Source organism: Geotrypetes seraphini, chromosome 6 (genome assembly GCF_902459505.1).
Source record: "Geotrypetes seraphini chromosome 6, aGeoSer1.1, whole genome shotgun sequence".
Classification (NCBI taxonomy): Eukaryota; Metazoa; Chordata; class Amphibia; order Gymnophiona; family Dermophiidae; genus Geotrypetes; species Geotrypetes seraphini.
In genome coordinates, this window is record NC_047089.1 from 209,235,083 (window position 1) to 209,247,734 (window position 12,652).

Sequence of the window (12,652 nt, forward strand, 5' to 3'; positions counted from 1 at the left end):
CTTTGTTATTTTGCTTTCTTTCTAAATATTGTTTCTGTGCTTTCTTTCAGCTTTAGCTGCCATAATCCTTTTCTTTGAGGACATTTCAGCTCTGAGGACCCTCACCTTTGCACACTATTGACTGAAATGCATCCATGGGCACATGTTTGTACTAGCGTCCAGGGCTGGTCTGCCACTAAGCAAACTATGGGCTAGATTCACTAACCCGTTTTTCCAGGGTGATCCGTGGCCAATCCTAGCAGGCCCAACAAATTCTCCAATCTTGAAAATTCAAGAGTCATCTGGCCCACACGGATCGCAAGTGTGCAATCCCGCGCATGCGCAGACCATCTGTATAGTCTGTGCATGTGTCAAGACACCTCCGAGATGTGACTTTTTTTGTTTTTTTACTTTTTGTAGCCCAGCGAGCCCGTGGTTTTAACTCCCTTTAAACCCGTGGGTTAAAACCATGGACTTATTGCGCATGAAAGGGCAGGAGAGATTCAGGGCAGCAGGCAGGAGAAAACCGGGGCAGAGCAGGCAGGAGACATCGGGGCAGAGCAGGGCGGCGATTCGAGGCCGAGCAGGCAGGAGAGATGGTGACGATCAGGGCAGCGATTCAGGGCAGAGCAGGCAGCAGACATCGGGAAAGAGCATTGGGGCGGCAGGCAGGACAGATTCGGGGCAGCAGAGAGCAGGACTACAATGGACCTGGAAAGTTGGAAAGACTGGTCCCCAGCAGTTGCTTCTTGGGTTGATTGGCCAGCCCGAAATTTCATAAGACCAGTGGTCCATCGTGCCCAGCAGTCTGCTCCTGTGGCAGCCCTTAAGTCCAAGAGCAGTGCCCTGAGTCTAGCCTTACCTGTGTACGTTCTGGTTCAGTAGAAACTTGTCTAACTTCGTCTTGAATCCCTGGAGGGTGTTTTCCCTTATAACAGCTTCCGGAAGAGCATTCCAGTTTTCCACCACACTCTGGATGAAGAAGAACTTCCTTACGTTTATACGGAATCTATCCCCTTTCAACTTTAGAGAGTGCCCTCTCGTTCTCCCTATCTTGGAGAGGGTGAACAACCTGTCCTTATCTACCAAGTCTATTCCCTTCATTATCTTGAATGTTTCGATCATGTCCCCTCTCAGTCTCCTCTTTTCAAGGGAGAAGAGGCCCAGTTTCTCTAATCTCTCACTGTACGGCAACTCCTCCAGCCCCTTAACTATTTTAGTCACTCTTCTCTGGACCCTTTCGAGTAGTATTATTTCCTTCCTCAAGTACGGCGACAAGTGCTGGACGCAGTATTCCAGGTGGGGGCATACCATGGCCGGGTACAGCGGCATGATAACCTTCTCCAATCTGTTCGTGATCCCCCTTCTTAATCATTCCTAGCATCCTGTTCTCCCTTTTCGCCACCGCCACACATTGCGCAGACAACTTCATCGGCTTGTCGACCAGTACTCCCAAGTCTCTTTCCTGGGGGGATCTCTCCAAGTACCGTATTCATGTATAAGATTTTTGTGACCGACATTCATCACCTTACACTTATCCACGTTAAACCTCATTTGCCAAGTTGCGGCCCATTTCTCGAGGGTGTTTATAGTCACATTGGTGAATCGCGTCCCTGTCTACTTTGCATGCGTTTCTCCTCATTTGCATGCAGGAGGGAAATCTGGTCACAAACCGATTGGTATACAATCGGTTTGAGACATCCGGATTTCCCCGGACATATCCTCCTTTTGAGGACATGTCCGGACGGGTTCTGGACAGCTTTTCAAAACCTGGCACTTTGTCCTTGTTTAGAAAAGCTTGGAACAAATCATTGCTGGGCAGGAGGGCATCCATGCATGCGCGAATGCCACGCAAACACGAGGTGAGAACAGGCAGCGGGGGCCGGGTGGGGGTGTAATGGGGCAGGGATGGGTGGAACTGGGCGGACCTGGGGGGCGGGTCTAGGGGGGGGCCGGATTTTCCAAATGGAAAAATCTAGTAACCCTATATACGTCCACCTAGGTTGGCAGTGTTCTGGGGTGTGAAAGTGTAGCACCAGCGTGGCTGGCAAGAAAGTAGCGGAAAAGCATTGGACCTTTGAGTACCCTTGTGCACTCAAGGCCAGCTGCATCAAGCTCCCTCCAACAAGAGGTTGTGTTGGAGGGGGCATAATGATGCAGGCCTGGAGCATGGGAGGAGGGTTTCATAGGCTCCAGGTGCTTTTTGAAGGACAAAGGGAGGGTGGCTGTGGCAGAGGAAACAGGGAGTTGCTGAATCTGTCAACAGTAGGAGCAGGGGAGGGAAGCAGAGATGCTGGACAAGGTGGGGGAGGGGAGGAGAGCTGTCGGACAAGGTGGAGGAGGGGTAGGAGAGATTTTGGACTATGGGGGTGGGGTGGGGGTAAGTAGGCTGATAGAGAAGGGGAGATGCAGGACTCACAGAAACCCAGCATGTGTGGGGCAGAGGTTTGGTCAGTGCAGTGGCAGTGGCAACCCTGGAAAAGTGCAGTTGACTACCTGACCTTGCAGGAGGATGGCTTCCAATGGTGAAGCTTGGGGACTCCACCAGCCAAAGCTGCATGTTGCGCCTAAATTGAAGGGGGCCCTGAACCCAAACTGAGGGGTCCACTGCATCACCCTGGGCTGACGGTTTGCCTAGGGCATTAGATACATTTGGACTAGTACTGCCAATGTTTATCTTGTCCACTTATGACAAGCTAATGTTTCCCATGAAGCTACACTAGTCTTGCTTACGAAACTCTAGAGCCTTCTTTCTGTTTAAAAAAAAATATACTTTTCACATGGTTCAAAACAAGCCTAAACTCCGTGATCACATTGCTAAATAGGCCTCCCATCAGCCAGTCACAAGCAACACAATTACCAATCTGTGGAAATATATTTTCCCCTCAATGTGTTTCTCCACACTGTACAACAGATACGGTATTTGACAGAGATTTACCAAAGATGTGTGATGTACATTTCATGTGGAGAAGTAGCCGAATGGTTGGTGCAGTTGCCTGTGAACTAGGGGGAAGTGGGTTTAAATATCACTGCAGTTCTTTGCGACGCAGGGCAAGTCAGTTCACCCCTCTATTACTCCAAGTACAAAATAAGTACCTTTACATACTAGTAATATGTAAACCATTTTGATTGAACCACAGAAAGGCAGGATATCAAATTCCATCATTTTCCTGTGCAGAATATTTGAGGAACTGCTCAGAATTTCACAATACAGAGGCCTGTCTGCATTAAGGAAACCGGTTGTGGATTACCACAATGTGCCTCAGAACTACATTTAATAAACTTTGGTACCACTGAGTATCTCCCACAGTGAAGCCACTGGCAATGAAATGATCAGACGCATCCTGTAAGAAGTGTGTTCTCACCACACTTCATCATGCCACCTACTTCAGTCAAATGTGAATTCCCATTGAGCAGTGCCAGTACAAAGACAGGTTGGATTTTAATGTGGATATCTGCTTCAGAAGGCTGAAATATTCATCCCTAATAACAACTGGGTGCACAGAATGGTTTCTGAATAATGTGGTGTGCAGTCAGCCTTTGTTTAGCTTTGATGGCTTTGTCCATAACACGGTGGGCATAACAGAAAAGGCCTCCATACACCCAGAAGCCAGAAACAGGGATTATCATATAGGACAGTGGCGTAGCGAGGGTGAGAGGTGTCCCTCCTCCGCCCTCTTCTCCGCCCCCCCACCTCCACACACTCCTTTTCCATCCCTTCCTTTCCCACCCCTTCCTCCGTACCTCTGTAACGTTCTGGTGTGAGCAGCAATCCCCAAGCCACTGTCACGCCAGCATCGGCTCTTCCTCTAACGTCACTTCCTAGGTGTGGGTCCAGGAAGTGACATCAGAGGAAGTACCAACGCTGGCGTGATAGTAGCTTGGGGGATGCTGCTTGTGCCAGGAACATTACAGAGGGAAGGGGTGCGCACATGTGGGTGTGGGGGCGGGGGGGTGGCGGGGAAGGAGCAGGGGGCATAAATGAGCATGGGTGCCTGCGCCCTCATGAAGACAGTGCCCGGAGTGGACGATCCCTCGCTTTACTACGTCACTGATATATGGTAAGCCTAAATGCACTGACTGATTTAGAAAGAGGCAACAGGTACTGACAAACACAACTGGGAAAAATAATTAATTTTCCACAGCACTGTTGATTCACTCCAAGTTTTACTATGAACTGAAATCATTCCCAGGCACTGCCTTTTAGCATTAGAAATATTTCTAGCTAGGTATATTCCCCATCCCCAACTTACCAATGAATGAGATCAAAGAAAGAAAGCAATTCAGTTTTTCAATGGTAAATCACATTCATTGTTAGAAGAGGTAACGGTGTTTAGATGCTTAGATTTTAATTTTGTTATCAGGAACTTAGCACTTAAAGAGTTAAGGGCTCCTTTTACAAAACTATGGTAGCGGCTGCTGCTGCTGTGGCAATTGCTCGAACGGCCTTAAGGATTTCATGGGCATCAAAGTGTTTGCCATGTGGCTGCTGCTACCACGGCTTTGTAAAAGTGAGTAGGTTAACTTGTTGGCCCACTGTTCTGGCAGGCAGCGAGATAAGGAGCAGCTGGGATCCCCAAACGGTGCTGACCTGAGTGAGCCTGCTGCATGACAGCCAGAGGGCACAGGATAGAAAGGAAAGAGTTTCACATCTGCTAGCACCTTGTGTCATAATTCCTAGCACTGACACACAGGAAGGATTGTGTCTTACTCCTCTCTTGTACTGAAGGTAGGAGTAGAATTGCCAGGTGAATCCTGATTTATCTGATCCAATCCTGGGTTTACCCCACTGCATGCAGGTACTTGTCTCTGATTTAGCATTTGCATGCCATACAAAAAGCATGACTACAAGTCCCTGCATGCAATGGGGTAAACCCAGGACTGGATCAACCCTGTCAGGTGAATCTGAATCCAGCTGGCAACTGTAGCAGGAAGTGAGAGCAGCTTTACCCACAGGATCCAAGCAAGCAGAGATAATCTCAGTCTAAGCTAAAGACCCCACATACTGCTTGTTCCTGTACTCACAATTCATTCATGGAGTGAATTTGCCTGTATGTGCATAATGTAGTTCAGAAGACATTCCCTACAGCCAGGCTCTGCAGAGAGCTGTGCCAATGGGTTCATAGTTGAAAAAGCTCAGGACAATCAAGCGCCGACAATACAGAGCAGACAATTGCGCGCAGGACATCAGCGCACCAGATTTAAACTTAATTTTAAAGTGTTCCGAGGGGGGGGGGGGTTTGGGGAGGGATCCCCCACAGTTAAGTTGGTACAGTTTGTGCTGCCATTGGGTAGGGTGTTGGGGGGGAACCCCCCATTATAGAGACAAGAGGCGTTTTTCCCTTTTTTTAGGGAAAAATGTCAATTTCCTCTGTAATGGGGGGGGGGAAGGTTAAGAACATAAGAACTGCCATCTCCGGATCAGACCTTCGGTCCATCATGTCCGGCGATCTGCACATGCATCAAGTCCGGCGATCTGCACACATGGAGGCCCAGCCAGTTGTATACCTGGCGTAATTTTAGTCACTTTCATTAATCACCTAAAAATTACTGGTCTCAAAAACATATCAATTCAAGAATGTGACTAGTGCAAAGTGAACACTCAGACCCACAACAAAACAAACACCTCTAATCAGTAACGTATTCACCTACCCACTAGAAATACTTCTAAACACTCTACTGCAATGCTAAAATGTTAATAATCTCTACTTTCAGCTTACCGGGACCAGAATTCCATCTTTCAAACAGAAAACGCTACTGGTGTCGGGTAACATGTCGGCAGGCCACGCCCCTAAAATACTCCCACACATCCGACGTCACACACACCACAAAAATCAAGGTTCACAATTTAAACCAATCAATCTCATTGTTAAGGCCGACGGGGGTCAAGGTGTGCCACTGAAATATAAATTTATGTTCATGGTAAAGCAAGAATTGCGATACATTCCCTGTATCTTTATATGCATGCATTAATACTGTATATTTCAATTGTTCTGCAGTATGACTCTTCTCAAGCCAATGGCTAACAAGGGGGGCTGACTGCCGTTTGCACCGAATATTGCTTAGATGTTCAGCAATACGAATCTTCACTACACGTCGTGTATGACCAATGTAATATAAGCCACAAGGGCATATAATGCAATATATAACAGCATGAGATTGGCAGTTAGTGCCAGTTCTTAAATAGAATTTCTTACCCCCCGAATTAGGAATCAATAATTGATCAGTGTACAGGACATGAGAGCAATAAACACACTGATGACATCTAACATGGGGACTGGTATGCAAATGGCTCTTGCCCCCTCTATGTTTGAGAATCTCAGCCATATTACTGCTCCAAGTAAAAGCAAACAGGGGACCTTCTCTCATGTACCTGGAGAACTGACCAATGTTTTAGAATAATTTGTTTGATGAAATGACTTTGGTTAGCCATTGGCTTGAGAAGAGTCATATTGCAGAACAATTGAAATATACAGTATTAATGCATGCATATAAAGATACAGGGGATGTATCGTAATTCTTGCTTTACCATGAACATAAATTTATATTTCAGTGGCACACCTTGACCCCCGTCGGCCTTAACAACGAGATTGATTGGTTTAAATTGTGAACCTTGATTTTTGTGGTGTGTGTGACGCCGGATGTGTGGGAGTATTTTAGGGGCGTGGCCTGCTGACTTGTTACCCGACGCCAGTAGCGTTTTCTGTTTGCAAGATGGAGTTCTCGTCCCGGTAAGCTGAAAGTAGAGATTATTAACATTTTAGCATTGCAGTAGAGTGTTTAGAAGTATTTCTAGTGGGTAGGTGAATACGTTACTGATTAGAGGTGTTTGCTTTGTTGTGGGTCTGAGTGTTCAGTTTGCACTAGTCACATTCTTGAATTGATATGTTTTTGAGACCAGTAATTTTTGCACTAGTCACATTCTTGAATTGATATGTTTTTGAGACCAGTAATTTTTAGGTGATTAATGAAAATGCATATATTACATATCACCTTTGATAATATGATTACCCTCGTATATTTGAGTAATTTTAGTCACCCATATCCCTCTATGCCTCTCGTAAGGAGATGTGCATCTAGTTTGCTTTTAAATCCTAGAACGGTGGATTCCGCAAAAACCTCCTCTGGGAGAGCATTCTACCCCCACAACCCCCCACCAACGGCAGCGGCAGCAGTACTAACTTAAGTGGGGGGAGGGGGGTTCCCCCCCTCCCACACCCCTTCGGAGCACTTTAAAATTAAGTTTAAGTCCAGCGCGCGATTGTCTGCTCTGTATTGTTGGCGCTCAATTATCTCATGCACTTTTGTCCCATCACCATGCCAATGGTCATGCCAAGATTAAATGGAGGTTATAGGGATGAAAGGTGAGAGAGGATAAAAGGACCAGGAGAAGTAACAAAAGAAAAGTGAAATCTGAACTAAAGTTCACAAAATATTGTACATAACAAGGGCCCACAGTGGAGGTGGGAGAGGTGGATGGGAGAGTCTGCAGAAGGTGTTTAACTATTCAGGAGATGGAGGGTCTTGAGCACAAGGAGCCCTCATGGATCTATCCTCATAGTAGCTGAAATATTCACAGTTACAGGCTCGCTTAAACCCCCCCAAAGATCTTTTCTTATTTTGAAGCATCACTCCAGGCACATAGCCAGAACTCATATTTTGGGAGGTTTTGACCCCAAGGTGGGGAGGGGGGGAGAGGGTGAAAAATTTTGTCACGACCACATACCTGAGCTGGCAAGGCGCCCAAAGCTCTGCCAGCAGAATGCCTTCCTCCTCACGGAGTCGGCACTCATCAGCACTTTTCCTGGACTGCTGCCACCGCGCAGACCAAGCTGCATAGCTGCTTGTTTTTTTTGTGAAACAACATACGCAAGGAAGCCCTCTCCTTGTGCATGTGCAAAAATTATGCAAGTGCAGGGGTGGGCCCTCCTCATGTATGCTCAGTTTCACAGAAACCAAGCATGTGCGGGGCAGAGGTTTGGCCAGTGCAGTGGCAACCCTGGAAAAGTGCTGTTGACTACCTGGCCTTGCAGGAGGATGGCTTCCAATGGTGAAGCTTGGGGTCTCCGCCAGCCAAAGCTGCAGGCTTTGCTTAAATGGGAGGGGGGCCCCGAACCCAAACTGAAGGGTCCACTGCATCACCCTGAACTGCCACTTCTGCTGAGTTATAAATGGAGGCCAGATAGGCAGAAGTTATGCCAGGGCTCAGCAATCCCTTAATCCTGTTTCAAGTCATACAGTGAAAAGTCTTTCTAGTTACCTGACTGATGGGAGTCTGGACTACAACCCCTCCAATTATCTCAGTTTTGTAGGCAACCTGCAATCTCTTGTCCTGAGGCACTAGAGAGGCAGTTTCTGTCTGAGGCAAACTACCACCTTTAGGTACCTAGAAAATTAAAAAATAAAAATAAAGGTATGTAGACACCCACCCAATCATAGATACATTTATTTATTTAATTTTCTATACCGTTCTCCCAGGGGAGCTCAGAATGGTTTTAACATGAATTTATTCAGGAACTCAAGCATTTTTCCCTGTCTGTCCTGGCAGGCTCACAATCTACCTAATGTATCTGGGGCAATGAGGGATTAAGTGACTTGCTAGGGTCACAAGGAACAGCCTGGGTTTGAACCCACAACCTCAGGGTGCTGAGGCTATAGCTTTAACCACTGTGCTATACAACCACACATGCTATAGTGTTCCTTCTCCGGTACAGAGCTGTGGTCATGATTAGCCAATGGATATTAACAAAGCTTTTTGTATTTGTTATACCTTTCCCAAGGCAGGTTACAATAAAATACATGCATAAGCAAAATCGCATACATTACAACAGATAAAAAAAATCAATATAACATAATAATAATAATAAAGTAAAGCAGGGGTGTCCAACCTTTTGGCTTGCCTGGGCCGCATTGGCCGAAAAAAATGTTTCTGGGGCCGCACAAATGGCCAAACGCTGCAGCAAGACAGAGGAGGGAGCTGGCAAGACGGTAAACACCCGGGGACAGCAGAGGAAAACACTGCATCGCCCTCGACCGGGGCCGCACAAAATACTTCACGGGGCCGCATGCGGCCCTTGGGCTGCAGGTTGGACACCCCTGATGTAAAGCCTTGTAAAATTATAAAGAGGCTACCAGCACCTCACCTCCAAAAACTTTAAATCAAATCCCATATTTCATCTTACAGAAAAGATGTTTCTTCAACATTTTCCTGAAACTACTCAAATTTGTTTGCTGCCGTAAATATCCTGGGAGCTTATTCTACTCCTGAGGATCCAGGCACGAAAACATGCTAGCTCTAGAGACACAGCTAGGCACAGTTATTTCACTGTCGGAATATGTATGTCAGCGCGAGTCACTGAACGCAACATACACTGCGGTTCATATGGCAGAATGCTATCCATCAAATGCCTCGGCACGTTATTGTGAATACAAAGATACACCATGACTAATAATTTATAAATTACAAATTATCTATTAATTATTTTCTCAATCTGCCACCTTTATTTACAGCCTTCCAAAAGTGTCCTATCTACCGCATTACATTTCTCACTCAACATCTCCCAGCTTGTTTCTTTGCCATTGGTGCACCAGCCAGCCTTAAACTTTGACTGTCAGAGTCAGAAGCAACCAACCTCCAAACAGAGCTATTCTGGGGTATACAGTTGCATAATATACCGGCTGAATAAATGCTGTGGCTACCCTGTCCCTTAAGGTTGTCTCTGCATGATTACCAGCAACTTTTTTTTCCCCTTAGAAATAAAGCAGCGGGGCACTAAAAATCACCACGCAGCACTAACCCCTTCCTTTACAAAGCCGCTTTTAACGCCAGCCGCGGCAGTAACAGCTCTGACGCTCATAGAATTCCCATGAGCGTCTGAACTGTTACCGCCGTGAGCAGTGTATTACACACTGGTGTGCCTCCTGAGATTTCAGGTGTGCCGCGGCACACTGGGGAGGAGGAGAGGCACCAGTGCCAGTGCCTCTCTGCCAGCACCTCTCCTTCTTTCCGGCCCTCTTCCCTGCTGGCACCTCCCACTGGTGTCTAAGGACCCGTCTGGAGGGCCTTGGTACATGCACGGATGTTGACGTAATTATGTCACGTATGTGCGTGACATCATCACGGCAACGTCCGCGCACTTCCAGGTGCCTTGAGCCGCGGCCACTACGTTTAGTGTGCCTCGGCTCGATAAAGTTTGCGGGACGCTGAGAGAGAGGCAAGGACTGAAACCCTGGAGTGCTACAGGCCAGCCAAGCTGTTGCACGGTGGCCCCAAGACCTATTGGTCACATAGAGCAAGCCTTTATAAAGAGGTGGTCCTGCAGACACATATAGGGCCAGATTGTATATATGGTGCTGAAAAAAAAATCACGATTGGTATTATTCTATAAATTGCACTTAAAGCTGGGTGCAGTTTATAGAATAAATGTAGCAGCCAGCCTTAGAACTATAATTTAGGTGTGACTTTAATGCCAGCTAAAACCTGTTATAAATGCCAGCACCTAAATTCTAGGTGGATCAGGCATACTTTACAACAGCGTGTGTAATTTATAGGCTCTTTTGAGATCAGTGCATTAAAATTTACACGCACAAATTTATAGAATATGCTTAGAAAGTTGTATGTATAAATTCTAATCACTGCTAATTAATACTGATAATTGCTTGTTAATGGCCAATTATTGGCACCAATTAGCTTATTAAACAATTAAATTGTGCACACAGTTGCGACTGCAACTTTAGTTGCCAAATATAGAATCCAGGGAATACTGTGCTCAGAGATAATACATTTCTAACAGGTGATGTTTAGAGTCACAAGACCCACGTGCAGTTTCTGCTGATGGTGTGGCATTAGAGAATGACACGGGGACAAATGTGTTCCTGTCCCCGCAGGAACTCAATTTCCCCATCCCGTCCCCATGAGTTTTGTCGCTTTTGCTGTCCCTGCCCCATTTCTATAAGCTCTGCCTTAACCGCACAAGCCTCAAACACTTAAGATTTTAAAGTGTTTGAGGCTTGTGCAGATGAGGATAGAACGTGCAGGAATGGGGCAGGGACAGGAAAAGAACTCACGGGGATGGGATGGGAAAATGAGCTCCCGCGGGGATAGGGAAAAATTTGTCTCCATGTCGTTCTCAATGTGGCATCTTAGCTGGTAAAATTTATGACTTGGGGGTTAGAGCAAGGAGGTCTTGATATATTGATTCACACTGAGTCACAGCTATAAAAAAAAAAGGCTTTGCATCTCCTGTCTTGTGTATGCTGTCTACATTTATTTATTTATTTGGATTTAGCTCACACATTTTTCAGTAGTAGCTTAAGACATTCAGGTGCAGTCGATATTTCTCTGTCCTCAGAGGTTTTACAATCTAAGGGATCTTTACTAGGGTTACCATATGGCTCCAGAAAAAGGACAGATTGAGACATTGTGATTTTACTTTCACTGAAAGCAATGGAAGTAAGGAGGACAGATAGAGATATTAGGATTTTACTTCCATTAAATGCAATTAAAGTAAAACCCGTATGCCTCAATCCATCCTCCTTTTCCTGGAGCCATATGGTAACCCTAGGCCCTTTACTATAATGTACTTAGGTTCTGATTCTATAATATCTGCTTAAAGTTAGGCACCGATATTGGCACCTAACTTAATTGATAAATAATAATAATAGCTTTATTTATATCCCGTCATACCTTTTCAGTTCAAGACGGTATACAGTATTGCAGTGAACAAAGTGGTTACAAGGTGTAGGTAGACCAATAAGTACAGGTTTGAAGCTAGTACATGAGTATCGGGATACTCATGTAGGATTAACTGATGCTGATATTGACACTCAACACGTTAGAATAGGCTTTAATTGGTCTTAATTGAAAGTTAAGCACCTAACTTGAAAAACTAGATTCTATAAAAAGAAGGCACCTAGCCCAAAAGCAACCTCCACTCAAAATGGATGTGGTTAGGGATGGATCATAGGCATGTTTTCAATTTAGGCACCTCTTTGTGAATAAGTTGCCTTTAGGCTCTGATATCAGCACCTAACTTTAGACTTAGAAAACCCTGGCTTAAACTGGGGATGCCTACTGTAAATGTTAGGATGCTGAGTGTGATTATATAATGGGCACCTAGGTTTTATAGAATCAGTGCCTTACTTTAGGCGGACTTTATAGAATCAGGGCCTTGGTGCATATTAATGCAGAAAATTACATGCGGCAAGTGGTGGTGGTGGGGGGAGATATCCATGTATTTTGTATTGCAGGACATGCGCTAATATTTGGTTTAATGCATGATATCTGTTACTAGTTAACACAGAAGCAGGAGGCAGTAAATAGTCCTGTATGAACTGTGTATTAATCAGTTAATGCATGTTAAGTGCAGCATGATAACTGACTAATGCTCCTATGCTTACTTTTCACCCATGCCACAGCCCTGGCACAAAAAACAATTCCCCTCCCCCCCTTTTACAAAACTGTAGCGTGGGTTTTAGCACCGGCCGTGGCAGTAACAGCTTCCATGCTCAAAGAATTCCTATGAGCATTAGAGCTGTTACTGCTGCGGCCGGCGCTAAAATCCGCACTAGGGTTTTGTAAAAGGGGGGATTAATGCCCAGTGTACCACATGTTAAATGAAACAATACCACAAAGCTCCTTAACGTGGCTTTACGCTAGCAGTTAATGCATGGT

The 12,652-nt window shown here is 45.6% G+C and overlaps 1 protein-coding gene across 4 annotated transcripts in view; it reads right to left on the reverse strand.

Moving 5' to 3' along the window:
- The window catches only part of PLEKHA2 (pleckstrin homology domain containing A2), a 125,378-nt gene that overhangs the window by 61,619 nt on the left and 51,107 nt on the right, over window positions 1-12,652 (reverse strand). For all 4 annotated transcript variants that reach the window (XR_004539966.1, XM_033950288.1, XM_033950286.1 and 1 more), the window contains one exon: window positions 8,240-8,365. Coding sequence is in view for 3 of the 4 variants with exons in the window: in XM_033950288.1 (XP_033806179.1) it covers window positions 8,240-8,365 (126 nt within the window). In the remaining variant the exon portion in view is untranslated. The remainder of the gene's footprint in view (window positions 1-8,239; window positions 8,366-12,652) is intronic.